Below are 19,680 nucleotides of genomic sequence, written 5' to 3'. Positions count from 1 at the left end.
AGGATCTCCTGCTTCACTTCCAACTTTCAGTGTTATGTGGATGACACTCAGTTCTCCTTCAAGCTACCCGCAGCCTCTTCTTCCTCCTCGCTCATTCATGATTGTCCGCAATTCAGTCCTGGTGTGCAGCTAATGACCTTTGCCTTAATGCCAGCAAGACAGAGATTGTTCTCATTGGGACCCCTGCTCCCGTTTTCACACTCACACGCTGGCCGGGCCCCCTGGGCCCTGCCCCCACACCCACCAGTGAAGCAAAAAATGTGGGGGTCATTTTCAATTCCACTCTGTCCTTCTCCTCACACATTTCAGCCATATCCAAAAAATCTCACTATGAGCTGAGCCTCCTCCGAAGTATCCTACCTTTTCTCACTTTCCCCGAGAGACTCATTGTCTCCAGAGCTCTGGTTCTCTCTAGACTAGACTACTGTAACAGTCTCTGCCTCAATCTCCCTAATTCTACACTCAGACCTTTAGAACTCATCCAGAACTGAACCGCAAGACTTAACCTTGGCCTCAAGCCCAGGGACCGCATCGCTCCACTGGATCCATGTGGCTGCAAGGATCAAGTACAAGACCCTCTGCATTGTTCACAAGGCTTTATGGGGCTGTGGCCCGCACTACTTGCAACACATTTTTCCCAAATACACTCCCTCTAGAGCACTCATATCGTTGTCCTCCAACTCTCTGGGAGTGAGCCGTTTCTCCAAACAGACTTGGGGGTAGATCCTTATCCTCTGCAGGTGCCACCCTTTGGAAGAGTCTCCCTGCCCCTGTCTGTCTCGAGCTGGATCCAATTAAATTCCAGAAAACCCTCAAGACTTTCCTCTTCTCCTCTGCCTTCTCTCTACCTCTCCCCTGCTAACCTCTGCTCCCTACCTGCTACCTCCTCCTTCTGCTCATCTAACTGACTCGTTGCCCGGATCACCTATGAACCTTACAGGTTGGGGGCACCCACACCAGTCCCTGTACTTACCTCTGTGCCTCTGCACTACTTGCTGCACTACGCACGCATCCAATGAGATTACCCTCTACACTTAACCCGGCCTTCCTGGACTAGGTGCACTTATCCCTTACCCCATCACTCGCACTTCCTGTCTGCACACTTACACAAACTGAATTCCCCCAACACAGTAAGTTCATTGTCTGTCTCCCCCTTTGTCTCCCTTTCCCCCCCTAGCATTGTGCACCTGTAACACCCGTGTTAGTGGCATACTCTAAAATGCCCTACAAACTTAATCATTCGCCCCCACCCCCCCAATCTATTCCCCTTATGTCAATGTCCACTTGTGCTCATTCTAGCAAGAAATGTTCTCTAGAATGGCTGTTGAGTTGTTACATGCCTCCACCTCTCTTCCCCCTTCCCCCCTAACCTCACTACTTGTCACACACTAGCATTCTGTCATTTTGTTATGCATGTACCCCAACTCTCCTCACCCTCCCAGCTTTTCCCCACTATCTGTTAACACACTTGAATTAGCAGACATGTTGTCAGGTCAACTATGCTTATTATTATTGTATATCATTTGGAATTCTCCAAGACCTTATGAATGATTGTATTCAATGTCCCGCCCCCACCTGTCTTGGAGTGCTTTGAAGCACTCGTTTTATGTCTCAGCGCTTCAAACAATACCATACCAAGCCAGGTCTTCTAGACAGCTTTGATCTGAAATAATTTTGCCTGGTACATTAGGCGTTCCAAAACATTCATACACGAAGGGGATGACGTTGCCTTCCTCCTCCTCTTCTTTCTCGAAAATGGACCCAAATGATTTGAAGAAATCCATTTTAGACTGGAGTTTGAATCTCAAAGTTGACTCAGAGGTACACGTCCGAGGTCCCTTCGACTCCTTAAATCACTGAAATGTTTGGCTTTGTGCTATTTCAGCAGTCGACACCACTCGAGAAGACATCTCAGAGGCTTTCTGACTCTGGCTTTTGGGCGCGCGGGTCAAAGCCTTACTTGTTTCGGTGCTGGTCTTGGAGGACTCAGTGGGATCAATAGCCTTCTTTGGTTCTTTCGAGGGTCGAAGCCTTACTTGATTCCTTGCTGGTCTTGGAGCAAACAGTGGGATCAATAGCCTACTTTGGCTATTTCGAGGGACCAGGAGGGGGGCCTTCAAAAACACTTCCTTCATTTTCTCACGGAAATGGTCCAATTTGGATGCCGAGGCAATGTTTTTGGGAAAATGTACCAGACTTGTATCAGCGATGACTCCGAAGACGACGAATGATGGCGTAATTTCTTATTCTTCTTCCATGATGAAGAAGAAGAGTGATGGGAATCACTCCTGGATCTCGAACGCTTTGAATGTTTGGTGCATTTTTTGGGCCATTATGGAGAATTGTCTCCAGTTCAACACATACCTTCGGGAAGATTTTCTTTTCAAAGGTGTGGAAGATGGAGATTTTGAAATCAACTGACCTAGAGCGTCCTTCGATCCTCTCTCCTTCAAGGTCTTACTGGTCAACAATTGGCAAGAGCCGCATTGAATAACTTCATGATCTTCACAGAGGTACGAGAGACAAATCCTGTGCGGATCATTTATCAACATTTTCAAATCACAGTCCGCAAATCTCTTGAATTCTGTTTTCGACGTAGCCATTGTGATCAAATCACAAAAAGTATTGCAACGCAAGTCAAAGAGAATCACAAAGGCAAGTCGAACCGTTCCCGGGGGAGTGCTGTGCATGTGGAAAAACGGAACTCAGGCAACGGGCGTGGTGCATGTTATTTATACTATCATCAACGTTATGTCCGGACGTGGGAATGGCAACCGTTAAGGGACATCGCTGCTGATGACACACAGCACCACCGTCTGTCGATCTTTTTTCTGAAACTGCAAAGCAGGATACAAATATATATAAGATGAGGAATGCGTGGGAGGACAAAATCCATTGGAAATATATAGAGAGATATAGACAGGGCAGCGTGAGCGAGTGAAATGGGACCTGAATGCAAGAGGCGAGTGGTGGGAGTGCAGGATTCAAGGTTGCTTTGCCTTGCAAAATTTACTCCCCATTCCCCTGACTGTCTCCCAGCTAAGATCTCCTACCACCTTATAGTACACTCTGACAAATCTGTAGATGTTGTCCCTTCTCCCCTAGGGGGACACCTTTAACAAGTGGCCAGGGCGGTGGGTCCACACTACAACAGTGCCCCTGGGGGTGGTACACAGGGGGAGGATCAAATGGGAGAGGAAACCCCTTATGGGATGAGGAACGACCATTCACAGAGAACGCGTTATAATCCTGCGTCATCTCAAACCCCCTCTTTACCAAACACAAACCCTTCTTTCTTATCTTCAGATAAGGCCAACATCTTTTGTTGTACAGTCAGTCAGCCTTATACCTCAGGCTTGACTAGAATACCACAGGACACCATTTCATTTACACAAAGAATACTCAAGCACTGTGAAGAAGATATCCAGTAGGATGCAGATCGCTCCAGAGAGCCGGAGAGAATGGTCTAGTCTTCTGCAATATTTGGTTGGAGCAGAGAACCCCAACAGGGAAGTGCAGGAGTTTAAATCGCTGTCAACTGTGACACGCAGAGGGAGTTACCCTCTGAGGAGGAAAGTCGAGAGCAGCTGGCCTCTGACATGTGACTGAGAGAACCGCACCGGCAAGCCCGGTAGAGAAGGGGAAGACGCCAAGCACGGAGAAGAGATGTACACCACTGGTAGACCAGCAAGAAGGAACAGTGTGAGCAAGAACCCCAATCCAACTTCGGATGACCCCCGACCTGGAGAGCTGAAACGCGGAGCTGCTATAAGGAGGACGCCAAAGGCAGCGAAGCAATGAAACCAAGTCTCCAAGTGGTTCCGGAGCCTCGCAGAAGGGCCCTAATTCTTCAGCAGACACAAACCAAGAGAAAATGTATGTGGGCATACCGAGAAGGGCTGGAGGTCCGCAGAAGTACAGAGAGCATTTGAGAAGGGCGGGGACCCTGAAAGCAGTGGGACGTGCTCCCCCACGAGAAGCAGAGAACAAGAGGGTCTGGGATCCTAAAGAGTGTCAAGACATTTAAATAGGGCACACATACTTGGCAGGAGAGTGAACCAAGTCATGCTGTTGCCGCATTGCGAGTCTGGGATCCGCACCCATATGAGAGGATGAGAAAAAAGCCACCTAATAAGGAGACAACCTCCCAGTTAGTTAAGTGGAAGAAGATGGAATCCAGGGGAAAGGAGCCATTCCATGGATATTACAACCTGCTTTCTTGTTGAAGAGAACATTTGCTTATTTCTTAAAACCACCAGACATTTGGAACTTTGTTGGCAACGTTTTACACTATTTCCATAGTTGAGATAATATCCTGGCACATTAGATTCAGGCTACGAGTGTTAGGGTCAGTAGCAGGGTTTTTTGGATATGACAGCGGGGGTCATTCTGAGGTTGGAGGTAAGGGAAAAACAATGCCGGTAAAGGATTACCGGCAATGCTTACCGTTCTGGGCTATTCCGACCTGCCAAACAGCTATTAGCGGCACCGCAAATAACGGTGCCTCTAATAGCGGCATGAGCGCGGGCATGCGACCCTTCATGCCGGCAATACCGGCATGCCGTAAACTGGAGGATATCACAAGTCAGGCGGACATGCAAATACCGGCATCATGAAGGCACTAAAAGTGGATACCAGCATGCCGTAAATACTGGCATTGCGGACCAACCGTAAAATGCTATGTGCAGTGTTCCCAACTGCCACAGGTGCACACCATCAGCACAGGTGGAGGCAATGGAGTCTGTGCCTGTACAAAAAGAGCACACCCACACACCCACCCCTTTCCACACCAAGATTAATCCAATAGTAGCATAAATACTTCAGCTGGAGGACATGCTTGCATTGCAACACCAGCAACAACACCAACAGCAACAGCAGGCACCACAGAGGAGACGCAGCAGGAGAAGGAGGGTGAGAGAGGCCCAGCATGCCCCACTAGTGCAGCAAGCGTAACCACGCAGGCAGCCCCAATACCAAACATCAGAGCCAGTTCTTTCAACCCAGCCCCGGAGCAGAACCACACCCTGTACCGTCTGTACCGGGACACCATCAACACCATTGTGGACATGATACATAACATTTTCAGCCTCATTGAAATACGCACCACCATCCCCCCTCTACTGAAGGTAGTGTTGGTGCTCCACTTCCTTACCACAGCCACCTACCAGTACACAGCGGGGCACATGCATGACATATCACCATCCTTATTCACTCACATCCTGAAGCAAGTGATGGATGCCCTCCTCAAGCACACAACGGAATACATATCCCCTACCACGGACTCCCCAGGAAATTCTTGAAACAAAAGGTGGCCTCCATGCACTGGCAGGCATGCCAAATTGTATAGGTGCCCTTGACTGCAGCCACCTGGAGTTGGTGGCCCCGCATGCCATGGAGGTGGTGTACCGCAATCGCAAGCAATACCATTCCAACAAGGTGCAGATGGTATGCAACGCCAGCAAGATCATCACACATTGTTGTGCCCGATATCCCGGATCAACCACAGGACTGCTGCATGTCACCATCGGAAAAATCAGCGCAGAATGCCTAACATTGCAGAGCCTACTGCCAACGCTCCCCATCAGAAAATCCTACAGAACGCTACACATCACTAAATGGACATGGACACAGCTGTATGCGTACACAATGCATGAGCAACAAGACGGCAGAGCACACTGTGTATCATCTTGAAGATGCAACCCACACCATTATTCCATGGCACAGGACACATTGAGGGCATATAAAATGGCGTGCATACAACCAGATACATGTGCATGTGGCCAACGATAATCTACCGGCATGTGTGACTAGTACAGCTGTCCATCATGAATCGACGGACATATACCTTCTTTTTTTGCCTCCCATGCAGGTGACAGTGGCTATCCCTTGATGACGTGGCTCCTCACCCCTGCCCGATAACCCACAGAAAAGGCACGAGGAGGACTACTATCGATCCCACGCCCGTACCCGTGTGGTCATTGAGCAGATCTTCGGCCTGTTGAGTGCATGGTTTCGCTGCCTTAGCCCTCAGGTGGGGTACTCTTCTAAAGGCATGAAAGGTGGCCAAAATGATCACGGCATGTGTCATGCTGCACGACATGTGTATCCGACGCAACGTGCCCCTGACATTGAACTGCAACCACCTGGTGATGATGAAGGGGATGAAGAAGAAGTGGCTGCACATCATTGTGGTGCCGATGCACAGGAGGGACATGCTGTGGGTCAGTCAGTGATTGCACAATATTACTGACACACATGGCTGCAGAGGGTGACATGATAGTTTGACAGAGGGCACTGGGTGTGGGGATACATGCACATAATGCACTGTATGTGAATAAATAACACATGCACAATGATGAATGTCCACTCAGGTCTTGCTTTTGACACAATGGGTGTATTGAAAATAACAATGAAAACGATAACCCTCCAAAACCCCCCTCCCCCCACAACTCCCCAACACAGCCTCACCCCCCCAACTCCCCCCACACCCTCAACCCCTTTCCCCTCCCCCCACAACTCCCCCACGAACCCTCAGCCCCCTCCACCTCCCCCGCAACTCCCCCACACATGTCCCAACAATTTTTTTGCACTCCCGACGACCTGTGGCGTGGACTGGTCTGGGTAGAGCTAGATGAGGATGGTGTGGTTGCCTGCTCAAATTGGGTTGCCGGACGTTCTGAATCCATGGCATCGGCTATGCGGCTGAGTACCTGCCGCAGGGCGGATACCTCCTCGCAGAGGCGGCTAGTATTCTCTGCAAATATCTTGCCTATGGAGGCGGTGCTCTCAGTGATTGTCTTGCCTAGAGAGGCAATGTTCTCCCGCCACTCCTGCCTTGCCTGGGCGTTGTCCTCCACGAACTGCCGCACAACGGCAGTCAGCTGCTCATGTCGGGGCGGCCCTGCGGGTGCACCTGTGGAGGTGGACGGTGCCTGGGTCTCGTGTTCCGCCTCACTGCTCTCCACTATGGGACTAATAGCCCCTTGAATTAACTCCCCCCCAGACTGCTCCGGGGTGGTGCCATGGTCTGACTCAAGAGATGTGAATTTCGGGGATGGCAGTGGACTGGGCGTGCGGGGCAGTTCTGAGGAATTGTCCTCCATGGGCACCCATACCTCTTCCTGTGCCTCCTCCTCAGCCTGGGGTGCTGTGGCTGCCACCTCCCCAGCCAAACTGGACTCTGCCGAGTGTGGAGCCTCATCTGTTTCCTGTGGCTGATCAACAGGTATTGGCGCCTCTGCCTCAACGGCCCTTGGCAGCACCGGTGCCCTAGCAACTTGAGGTGTTTTCAATGGTGGTGCACGGTGGGCCTTGGGGTTGGCCCTTCGAGGTGGAAGGCCTGTTGGCCTCATCCCGGGCCCTCTTCTGGGGTGTGGTTTGCTGTGGGGGTGAGTCCTGGGCATCGCTGTCATGTTCTGAGCCTGTGGGGGACGAAGAGAGGGACGGCATGAGTGATGTTTTCATAGGCATCATACATACATTTGTACAATTGATCATCCACACAATCAAGGGTAATAGGCATTTCAGTTTGGATGATCACGTTTGATACATGGGTGGGTGATGCAGGCATACGTCGGGGTCACTCATGTTGGGGAAGACGTATGGTATAAGACATGCATATTTGTTGGGGCCTGCATACAGTGTGACTTATGCCATTTACATCTTTGTGTGGTATGTGTCAGGTACGGCATTGCCTTGCTGCAGGAAACTGCATGTGTCTGTGATGCGTCCAACAACTTTGCTGGGAATGTGTGTGTGTTGGGCCATGGCTTGTCTCTTTGGACAGACATATTGGTGGACTTTCATCAGACTCTGCATTACAGTGTTTTCTTAGGACACTCGCCTCCATCTGCCGATGTTGTGGCGCCACACTCCATGTCTCTGACACCCTCTATGCCCTCAATGCCAATCAGGCTAGCACAGATGTCCTCCCATCGGGACAGCTTGATGGGGGAGCTGGCTCCTCCGCCTGTTGCCATTGCCTGGCTCCTGTTGGCAGAGAGCATGTTCTGTACTCGCAGCCGCAAGTCGCCCCACCACTTCCTGCAGTCTTTTATAGTGCGCGGGGTGTTACCGACTGCGCTTACTTTCTGCGCCACAAGTGCCCAGATCTCTTTCTTGCGAATGATGGCCTCTCTCTTCATGCTCTGGGCGAACACGATATGTCAGCATGTTCCTGCAGGGTCCCAGCTAGCATGTCCAGCTCAACTTCTTGAAGCGCTCCTTGCGCTGGCGGGAGGCACCTTTCTTAATAGCCTTTGGCATTGTGGTGTGTTAGAGGATGAGTTTCCACGAACAGCAGTGTCCCACAGGTCCTGTGTGCTGAGGATTGCAATGGATTGTGTTTTAAAGATGGCCGCTGTGCTCCTTCCCGTTCCTGTGCGATGATGCTACTTCCGGTTCCGCTTATTTACGGTGACCGTTATTAGCGGTGGCCGCTAATGCTGCATTGGTTCATGCCGGTAGTGCAATCTGCGCTATGCATGATGCCGCTAAGGGTCTTTTTTCGTGCCTTTTACAGCATGGCGGTAATGCCCTTACTGGCATGGCGCAAAGCTTGTGCCCGCGAAGTCGTAATAGCCCTCTATTAGCGGGCTCTTGACTACACGGACACGCTATTTGCGCCATGCCGGTAAGAACAGTTACTTACCTCTAACCTCTGAATGACCCCCAGTGACGGACTATTTGTTTGATATCCTGATGTTTTCATTAGTTTTCTTTGAGGCAGGGAAACCCCTCTTAGTTTTAGGGACAGACAGGTATTTTTACTTCTTACCCTTACAACACACACATACATACCCACCTACAGACCAGCGACACAAGCTTAGCAATTAGCATATTAGCAGTAACAGAACCATGGCTAAGTGCTTTCCTCTTTAACCCTATCTCACACTTCCACATCAGTAGCTAATCAGACCCAACGCGCTGTAGTCTATCAGACCTTGGGTGCATCCCTATGGATAATATACTACTAAGTTGCTCTGTCAAAATCAGAAAGAAGAATTGCACACAGTAACCAGTACTTCTGACCTGCATCCATAAACACTACAGGTTAATCACTGCCTCTCCTAGTGTTCCACTAATGTCCACCCCCACCCTTTTTCTTACAGAGCCAAGTGCAGCGAGGCCACCAATAGTGGCCGAAGGGTGTTATGTGAGACCACTCACAATACTGTTGACACATGTACATGTGGCCAACTGTGAGGCCTCCCTTTCCAGCACTGTTAACACTTGTGCATGTGGACTGCTGGGAGGGCCTGCTCGGTCAATGCTGTTGCCACATGCACATTTGCCCTACTAGGAAGCCTTCCTTGCAAAAACTTAACACATGTGGCCTGCAACAAGGCCAGTGTTGCCAAGACATAAAAAGGTGTTCTGCAACAGAACTCCTGAGTCAAGGTAAGAGATCTGCTCAATGTGATGACATACCATTCACTGTGCACATACGCTGCAAGTAGTACTCCGCAGCATAGTACACGGCAGAGTCTTATGACAAATACAGTCCAGCTGTCACATAGTCTCTACCATATGCATGAGCAGTGCATGTAAAATGTAGCAGATCCTTCAACTGTAGACAATTACCCTTGAGGTTCATACACTTAATTCTTGCTACATTCCCCTTATAGCTCTGCGCCGCATAGCACACAGAGGAGTCCCACGAACTAAAGGTGGTCATGATGTCACATAGTTTCTATTCCCTTTAATACATTCCTTGCCTCTTCTCCATCCTCTCTTAGGCGTCCAACGTCTCCACACTAGACTCTGCTTTCTGTAGGGTGCCTGAGTTAAAGTTGCCTTGTGCTTCTCAGCCTACAATTTTCTGAAGTGTCATTCATCCTAGAGAGCTTCCAGGTCATTACATACGGCGGGAGGCCCTATACAAATGTAACATAACATACCACACACCCATTTCTCTCCTTCCAGAACAAATCACACTCAGCCACACACTGCATCTCCATTCAATTCCTCAACAGTCTCCCCTATCCACACTTTGCCTGAGTACGCGTGTGTATATACACACACACACACACACACACACACACACATATCCCCCACCCCCCCCACCCCTTGAGGTCTGAGCACCCTGTTTCATCTATCTTCGCCATGCACTCTAGGGTGTTGGGGAAGCATCAGTCCTCCTGAAAATCATTATAATGTGAGGAGCCCCTAGAAAGCATCAGGGTTTATCAAACCGAATAGTTAGATCCTTTATCCACAACATATGCATTTCGACTGCCTCTTTCCACTTTTACACTTCCCTCTACACGTCACAATTAAAGTGTACCTCATCATATCCAAAAATAGCTGCATAGAAGTGTTCGGTCATGGTCCTCATGCTGGATTTCAGGGAAACTGAATCAATCTGAAAAGAACAACAGTATATAAAGTCTGAGTAGGGCATTTATTGAAGAGAAACACATTAGCACTACAATGCACTTTTTAATTCATTGCGCTCTCTAGGATTTTAGTTCCTAGGCATGCCCCTCTTGCCTTGTTTACCAATCAGTAAAAGACTTAGATGAATGACTTCTTCGAAGGTTTGAAAACATAGTAGTATAATTATTAGGAAGCAGAGAACTTCTTGGTTTACCACAAGGGTATGGTAGTGTAGTTTTAAAATAATTAAAAATCCATGTAAAAAAACACTTATTGAAATATTTTATTGAATCGACAGGCTTGTATTGCTTTGCATCTGGAATTTATGTTGACTGTTTGAAGAATTCCATTTTGAACCTTTTTAGAGAATGTTGCACAAATATACCAACACATATACATACATCCATATAAACACACACAATGTTTTTAAAGGGGTGTTAGTTAAGTTACCATTACAAAAAACGTACGAAATATCAGTGAGAATCTTTGTTAAAGGTACCCAATGGTTGCAGCGCAAGAAAACAAAACCTAAAGGAACCATAACTCTGGCACCGCACTGCACTTGAGGCTACCCCAGACATAATAGATGACATTACAACAGTCATCCACAACATGACTGATGACATCATATAGGACATGACTGATGAGTACGCACTGTGCAACAAACAATTTAAGGACTGTTTATTATGTCGTAAGTCCATATTAATTTGTCAATCATTAAATGTGCAAGAATGTCTGGCAATTGGAGTGCATAGTGTATGTAGATCTGAAAAAGCACACATTTGTGTGTAGCAAAGTAAAATGAAAAAGGCAAATTATGATATGTAGAGAAGTTGGTCAGACTTGCCATGGCCCGGGCTCTACAAAGTAGACAGGGAGCCTGGCCTGTGGCCATGGTCATTGGCAACTTTGCCTAGGGCTCAGGCCATGGCCTAAACCAGGCCATTCTCCCCCCAGCCACCTCTCAAAACAAAGCAGCTAATGGGCCAGGCCTGCTGCCAGGGTCAATGGCCTCTGTACCCCTATATTGCGGGGGGTCTGTGGGTCACTAAACATTGCATGCGATCATGGCCATTGGCCAATGAGATTGAGGTATGGCATATGGCCATGCTTCAATTCACCCACACACCTTAAGTGGAATCAGTGGAAGCCAAGGGGGCTGTAATAAGCCCCTTTTCATATGCATGGACGTTTGGTGGGTCCACAAGTATTGCAATATAAATCTGCATTTTATTACTGTTTTGGGGGCATAGTACACTACTCTGGGACACGTTACCTTAGACAAGGTGATAAGGGGTTCTAGAAGGCTTTAATATGGCCTATAATGGCAAAAAACATGGTTGATTTTGCAGCGAAATTCAAAGATCCGGTAAAGGTCCATGAACCACAATTGCAGCTTGTGGAAAAATGTTTGCCTCCAAGCAATCACATTGTACGAGTCCGAACTAGTAAATCCCCTCGCTTGGAAATGTCAGCAAATGGAAATATCTGGAAGTCACTCCGCAGACCGTACCAAGATATCACTATCTTTTTTGATCTACGTTTTGACAGCTTTTAAACAAACCGCTGGACGGATGACAACCAGATTTGCGAAAAACTCCATTGGAGACCAGACCACACCTTCTTGAAGAATTTTGGCACCTATCTGCCTAGTGGTTCCAGCTGTAGGCTACAGAAATGTTCTGTAGTGCAAGTCAATGGAGCTTTACAAAACGTGGGGACTCTTTATAACTTCACACACCCTTGATAAAAACTGCTTGCAACTTTCCAGAGACATTTAGAGTCTGGTCTGCATCTATTTTGTAAAGTGTTGAGAAGATTCGAACAGCGCCAAAGTTATGAAACACCCAAAAAGAGCAATTTACCCATAACTATAATGTCACCATCACCAACTAAAATATATACTATCTATACACAGGAATTGTAATCCCTGGGATGTATTTAGCTCTTGATTGTACACTAGAAAAGCCTGGCTAACTTGAACACCAACAGAAACCAGGAGCTTCTGTTAACTCCTGGTGCCATGCAGACATATCTCTATGGCATTACTCTGTGTGTTTGACAATGTGTATAAATGAACATTAATATACATTTAAAACATACTAGTGTCAGCAAATATACAATGTTAGATATGCATATCAATTGCTCCAGGTAAATAGAGAAGGAAAAACAGAAAATCACCTACCTGGGCAGAATGGACGAAGGGAAATGTCCTATGGCCCGGTGGGTACCTGTAATGGATCTCGCTGACTCTCCCTGAAGATATTAGGAATTCCCCTGAAAACCCCTCCGGAGTCCTGCTCAAAGGCTTGATCCCCGAGAGGTGCCCAGGGAAACCCTCACGGGGGAAAAAACCCTGTGGAGAGCTGCTTGAGAGCGTTGTATCACCGGGATGTTCCAACGCAGGCTGAAGATTCACCTTCAGAGTTTGGGAGCTCCTTAGCGATTGATATTAAGTTCTAATGAAGAATACAAAGTAGATTAGAATATAATTTCCTTTGTCTAGCAGAGGTCGGATCCCCTTAGAAACTTTAGTTCAAATTCTTACCCCCAATTAGTAGAAAGGGAGAAATCGCTGTGGAGGAAGGACGAGATAGCCTGGAGTCCCTAGAAGTACTGAATAGCTGGGCTAAGGAAAATAGCAGAATAGAAAAGGACGGTTAGAGAGAGAGAAATAGCTAACGATCACTACCAATAGTAGAAACAACCATAAAAATATAAAGCCTACCAGTTCGTAAACAAAGGTAGTCTCCTGGAGACTGCTCAAAGAGTTTCGGCAGTGACCCTGGGATGTTGAGGTAGGTATCCGTGCTAAAATGACAACGTGAAGAGAAAAAATAAAACGATAGCTAGATTCCCTAGACTGCTAATGAAAGAAGAAAGAATAAAAGATGTATGGAATACCTCGTGGAGGGCGAGGATCTGTATTCCTGAACCAAAGAGAAACTGAGCTGGAACCGCGCTCCAAAGGGGCGTGGTTAAAGTCGTCCAAAGTCTGACGAGTATTTTCCCGTGTTTTTGTAGCGGTCTGAAAGTAAAGAGTAAAAGGGAAAAGTAACGAGATGAGAGAGTGTCAACCGAAGTCAGGGATAAGAAATAAGGACACACAGAGGTAAACTAACAAACTGACTCACGAAGCGCTTGTATACTCCTAAGAGAGTAGCAACGCACTGGACTCCTGGAGGATCCTGTTGATAAGCTGCTTGGGAGGATGTGACATCAGAGCGCTGCAATGTGTTCTGGGAAAGAACATCTAGACTGTTGCGTGTGCTATAATCGCCAGACACGGCGGCCATGTTGAAGTGCCTCCCGGGAAACGGATCTGCCGAACAAAACATGACAGTATGCCCCTTCTTAGGACCGCTCCCTCCTGGTTTGTCAGGATGCAATAGATGAAACTTTTTTACTAGTTTGGGCGCATGTACTGCTGATTTAGGTTCCCAACTCCTATCCGCGGGTGTGTAGCCTTTCCAGTCAATTAGATATTGTAAGTGACCCCGGTGATACCGTGAATCACATATCTCTTTGATCTCGAATTCAGGTCCGGAAGCAGCCATAACTGGTGGAGGACGGGTAGAGGTTTTAGGGTGAAAGGAACTCCGATTGTCTGGTTTTAATTGTGAAACATGAAACACCGGATGGATGCGAGCCCATGTGCTCGGTAGACGGAGTTTGAAGGAAACTGATCCTATTGTGGCGATCACCTGAAATGGTCCAAAATATCGGGGAGAAAGTTTGGACGGGACTAGATGTCGAGGGAGAAAACGTGATGACAGCCAAACCCAGTCTCCTGGTTTGATTAACGGGGCTGGGGACCGGTGACGGTCCGCAAAATGCTTTGTTCTTTCCTGGGATTGTCGAAGCGCAGTGATAGCTGTGCGATGACCCTGCCGGATTTGATCCATCAGGAAATCTACATCAGGAAATTTGGACTCAGACTTCTTCAAGGTAGGAAATGACGATGGGTTGAACCCATAGGAACAATGGAAAGGAGAAGTACCGATTGCCGAGTGAAAAGAATTGTTATAAGCGAACTCCGCTAGAGGTAATAGATCCTTCCAATCATCCTGAGCCGCGGAGACATAGCTCCTGAGGTATCCTTCCAAGGTTTGGTTGAGTCTTTCTGTCTGGCCGTTGGATTGGGGGTGATAGCCTGAACTGAGGGCCCGTGAGATTCCAAGATGACGGCAGACAAGTTTCCAATACTGGGAGGTATATTGTGAACCTCTGTCCGAAATGATTGTCTCTGGTAAGCCATGTAAGATGAAAATATGGTTGATGAAGAGGCGAGCCATCAAGGCAGCAGACGGCACTCCGGCAAGTGGAATGAAGTGTGCCAACTTAGTAAAAGTATCTATAGTAACCATTATGGCTGAGCATCCTTGTGATGGTGGTAGATCCACTATGAAATCTGTGGAAATTATTTGCCACGGTCGTGAAGGCAAGGGCATCTTGACCAAGAGTCCTAGAGGAGCTTGTCGAGACGTTTTAGTTTGGAGACATATGGGACAGGATTTAACATATTCTTTTATGTCCTTTCTTAATGATGGCCACCAAAAGAAACGAGAAACCAATTCTTGGGTGGAGAGAAAGCCCCTATGTCCAGCTGATTTTGAACTGTGGCACATATTGAGAACTTCTTCCTGAAGTGTTCGTGTCGGAATATACGCCCTGTGCCCAAAGAAATAGCAACCGTCTTCCAAGGTTAACGCCAGTTGTGTAGACCGTGGTAGTTCTTTTTTGGCAATAGGACAGGATTGTGATTTCAGACGTGAGAGGAAATCAGGCACAGTATGCAGTTCCAGAGCCATACAAGGGAAGATGGGTTCAGACCTAAAAGGGTTGTTCGGGAGCTGTTCCTTACGGGATAGAGCATCAGCCTTGAGATTTTCCTTTCCTGGAATAAATGTGAATATGATTCGAAATGGAGAAAAGAAATGTGCCCATCTGGCTTGACGGCTGTTACATGTTTGGGCATATTGTAGGATCCGGAGGTTATGATGATCTGTCCGGACTTCCACTGGAAATTTGGCTCCCAATAGTAGATGGCGCCATTCTTCGAATGCTCGTTTGATAGCCAATAATTCTTTCTCCAGTACCGTATAGTTTAGCTCCGCCGGAGCAAGGGTTTTAGACAGATACGCTACAGGTCGTTCAAGATCTGAGTTATCTATTTGAAGTAAGACCGCCCCTAGAGCGTATTGAGAGGCGTCGGTTTCCACAATGAACCGACGGTTCTGATCAGGGGTTAGCAACACTGGAGCTGAGGTAAAAAGATCCTTAAGCCTCTTGAAGGCTTTATCCGTTGTTTCTGTCCAAAGAAAAGGAACCCCTTTCTTCAGAAGATTTGTCAAAGGCTGTGTAAGTCTGGAGAATTCAGGTATAAATCGTCGGTAGAAGTTCGAAAACCCCACAAAACGTTGAATGTCTTTACAGGAGGCAGGTGTAGGCCAGTCCTGAACAGCAGACACCTTCTCTGGGTCCATAGCTATTCCTTTGGCGGATAGAACATACCCCAAATAAGAAACCTGGGGCTGATGGAAAGAGCACTTTTCCAGTTTACAGTATAAATGATTCAGCTGGAGTCGCCGTAGAACCTCTTCTACATGTTTCTCATGTTCCTGTGCTGTGTTGGAGTAGACTAAAATGTCATCTAAATAAACAATGACATTGTGAAGGAGGAGGTCGGCGAACAGATGGTCCATAAATCGTTGGAAGATAGCAGGAGCATTAGAAAGGCCAAAAGGCATCACTCTATATTGGAAGTGGCCAAAAGGGGTTCGAAATGCCGTTTTCCATTCATCCCCTGATTTTATTCGGATAAGGTGGTAAGCTCCTTTTAAGTCTAATTTTGAGTAGATGGTGGCCCCTTTAACAGCCTCTAAGATGTCAGGAATTAAGGGCATCGGATACTTATCGGGAACTGTGATCTTATTCAGTCCCCGAAAGTCTATGCAAGGACGGAGTTCAGTAGTGTTTTTCTTTGCAACAAAGAATAGGGAAGCGGCTGCTGGTGAGGTTGACTCTGTGATCAATCCATTCATTAAATTGGTTCTAAGGTAGTCTCGTAAAACCTCTTTTTCGTTATTAGATAGGATGTACATCCGACCAAACGGTAAAGGTTGATTTGGAATCAGCTCAATCGTACAATCATCTCTTCTGTGAGGAGGTAATTGATTGTATTCAGTAGCAGCGAATACCTCTCGGTATTGTTGGTATGCTTCTGGAAGGCCGGCAATCTGGTTTAGGGTCGTAACCCTTGGTGAATCCTGGAGAGTGGACATGGAGTCTACGAGTACCTTTTGTTGATCCTCTATGTAGTGTGCCAGACAATATTCAGACCCTAAGAAAAAAGAGCCCGCGGTCCAGTTTATGAATGGATTATGCTTTTTGAGCCAGGGTACACCCAAGATGATGGGATGATGAGCAGCTCGGATGATATCCAAGGTAAGGTTCTCCCGATGAGATGCAATGGACATCAACAGAGGGCTGGTCTGGTCTTTGATAGGTCCAGAAACCAGTGGACTTCCGTCAACGCTTTCCACTGGTATTGATTCTGCCTTTGAGGAGCGTGGGATGCCATGTGAAGCAGCCCAGTGGTCATCAATGAAGTTCCCTGCAGCTCCGCTATCGATAAGTGCTGGGATATCCCGTATGATTCTATCTCCAAAGGAAAATGAAATCCTTAACACTACCATGTTGGTATCAGGATGGCTAGTACACATAGAAGAATGAAAAGACTGTGAGGAACCTGGCTGAAGAGTGGAATCCCGGATCGTGGTTCCTCTTACGACCGGGCGCTGGCGTTTCCCGAGCGCCTAGGGGGTGTAATCGGGCAGTCTTGTACCGTATGAGTATTGGCGCCACAATACATACACAAGCCTAAGGTCTTTCTGCGATTCCGTTCTTCTGGCGTTAAAGGCCCTCTTGCTGTTGATCCTAACTGCATAGGTTCTTCTGTAACCTAAGTCCGGGGCGAGTGGGGAAAGTTAGATGTGAATCGAGGAATCCGGCCTTTTCTCCTTTCTAACAGTCTCTCCTTCATACGGTAATCTAGCTGTAAAACTAGAGCGATGAATTCTGTTAGATCGGTGGGCCGCGGTACTCTGGACACTTCGTCTTTAAGTTCTTCCGATAACCCTCTCCTAAAGATCGTAACCTGGGCATCGTCGGACCAGGTGGTCTCACTTGCCATCTGCTTAAATTTAGTAATATAGGTTAGTATATCAAGATTTCCTTGTTTGAAATCAAGGAGATGTTCTTGGGAGGCCATCCGGATTTCTTGTCGGCCGAACATGGCGCGAATACTGTTACAAAAGGCAGTATGAGAGTCCAGAATGGGATTATTACTAGTAATCAAAGGGGTTGCCCAGGCTAAGGCTGGTCCTGTCATTTGTGAGACCATGTAACCCACACGGTCTCGATCGGTATGAAAAAATGCCCCCTTGAACGTAAATTGTACGGAACAAGAATCCAGGAATTCTTTGACCTTATGAGGGTTCCCATCGAACTGACCGCCTGGTAATGGTCCAGGCGGAACCTCTGAACAATGAGGTACGCGAGAGGCTAAAGCCTGTTGAGCTGCCTGTTGTTGGTGCTGTCGGAGGGAATTATTCTCCTGCTTAAGTTGTTGTACCTCAGTCGTTAAAGACTGTACCGCAGCAATAAGCTGCTGGATCTGCTGCTGTTGAGGATCCATTTTAAGGGATTTCTCTGAAACCGACTCTAATCACTTGGAGCTAGTCAAAGAATCTGACTACTTTCTTTTCGGGCGTTGCTAACTGTCAGCAAATATACAATGTTAGATATACATATCAATTGCTCCAGGTAAATAGAGAAGGAAAAACAGAAAATCACCTACCTGGGCAGAATGGACGAAGGGAAATGTCCTATGGCCCGGTGGGTACCTGTAATGGATCTCGCTGACTCTCCCTGAAGATATTAGGAATTCCCCTGAAAACCCCTCCGGAGTCCTGCTCAAAGGCTTGATCCCCGAGAGGTGCCCAGGGAAACCCTCACGGGGGAAAAAACCCTGTGGAGAGCTGCTTGAGAGCGTTGTATCACCGGGATGTTCCAACGCAGGCTGAAGATTCACCTTCAGAGTTTGGGAGCTCCTTAGCAATTGATATTAAGTTCTAATGAAGAATACAAAGTAGATTAGAATATAATTTCCTTTGTCTAGCAGAGGTCGGATCCCCTTAGAAACTTTAGTTCAAATTCTTACCCCCAATTAGTAGAAAGGGAGAAATCGCTGTGGAGGAAGGACGAGATAGCCTGGAGTCCCTAGAAGTACTGAATAGCTGGGCTAAGGAAAATAGCAGAATAGAAAAGGACGGTTAGAGAGAGAGAAATAGCTAACGATCACTACCAATAGTAGAAACAACCATAAAAATATAAAGCCTACCAGTTCGTAAACAAAGGTAGTCTCCTGGAGACTGCTCAAAGAGTTTCGGCAGTGACCCTGGGATGTTGAGGTAGGTATCCGTGCTAAAATGACAACGTGAAGAGAAAAAATAAAACGATAGCTAGATTCCCTAGACTGCTAATGAAAGAAGAAAGAATAAAAGATGTATGGAATACCTCGTGGAGGGCGAGGATCTGTATTCCTGAACCAAAGAGAAACTGAGCTGGAACCGCGCTCCAAAGGGGCGTGGTTAAAGTCGTCCAAAGTCTGACGAGTATTTTCCCGTGTTTTTGTAGCGGTCTGAAAGTAAAGAGTAAAAGGGAAAAGTAACGAGATGAGAGAGTGTCAACCGAAGTCAGGGATAAGAAATAAGGACACACAGAGGTAAACTAACAAACTGACTCACGAAGCGCTTGTATACTCCTAAGAGAGTAGCAACGCACTGGACTCTTGGAGGATCCTGTTGATAAGCTGCTTGGGAGGATGTGACATCAGAGCGCTGCAATGTGTTCTGGGAAAGAACATCTAGACTGTTGCGTGTGCTATAATCGCCAGACACGGCGGCCATGTTGAAGTGCCTCCCGGGAAACGGATCTGCCGAACAAAACATGACAACTAGTCATATATAATGTCAAAGAGTTATGGTGTCATTTGAAAGTTACACTTGCAGCATGCTATGTACTAGCTCCTTGTTCAACAGAGGTAGCACATGCTTAGTGGGTGATGCACAATAAGCTAATTAAACCTTTATTTTAATTCTGGCAGGATATTATATATTTTTTTCTCCAAAAAAGAATATGCAGATATCTTAATGAGACTAAAAGCCATTTAATTGCAAGTTTTTCTGACCGTCCCTTCCAGCGCAGATGGAATGAAGATTTTGGGAAAAACAAGACAAT

The 19,680-nt window shown here is 47.1% G+C and overlaps 1 protein-coding gene across 3 annotated transcripts in view; it reads right to left on the bottom strand.

The window, feature by feature from the left end:
* Positions 1-19,680, bottom strand: part of LOC138513577 (ubiquinol-cytochrome-c reductase complex assembly factor 1-like) — a 778,211-nt gene that overhangs the window by 114,078 nt on the left and 644,453 nt on the right. For all 3 annotated transcript variants that reach the window (XM_069628534.1, XM_069628535.1, XM_069628536.1), the window contains one exon: positions 10,286-10,363. In XM_069628534.1, coding sequence (XP_069484635.1) covers positions 10,286-10,363 — 78 coding nt within the window. The remainder of the gene's footprint in view (positions 1-10,285; positions 10,364-19,680) is intronic.

The sequence above is a fragment of the Ambystoma mexicanum genome, chromosome 12 (genome assembly GCF_040938575.1).
Source record: "Ambystoma mexicanum isolate Mex_15411 chromosome 12, UKY_AmexF1_1, whole genome shotgun sequence".
NCBI classification, from domain to species: Eukaryota; Metazoa; Chordata; class Amphibia; order Caudata; family Ambystomatidae; genus Ambystoma; species Ambystoma mexicanum.
This window is presented reverse-complemented; position numbering and strand designations above follow the sequence as displayed.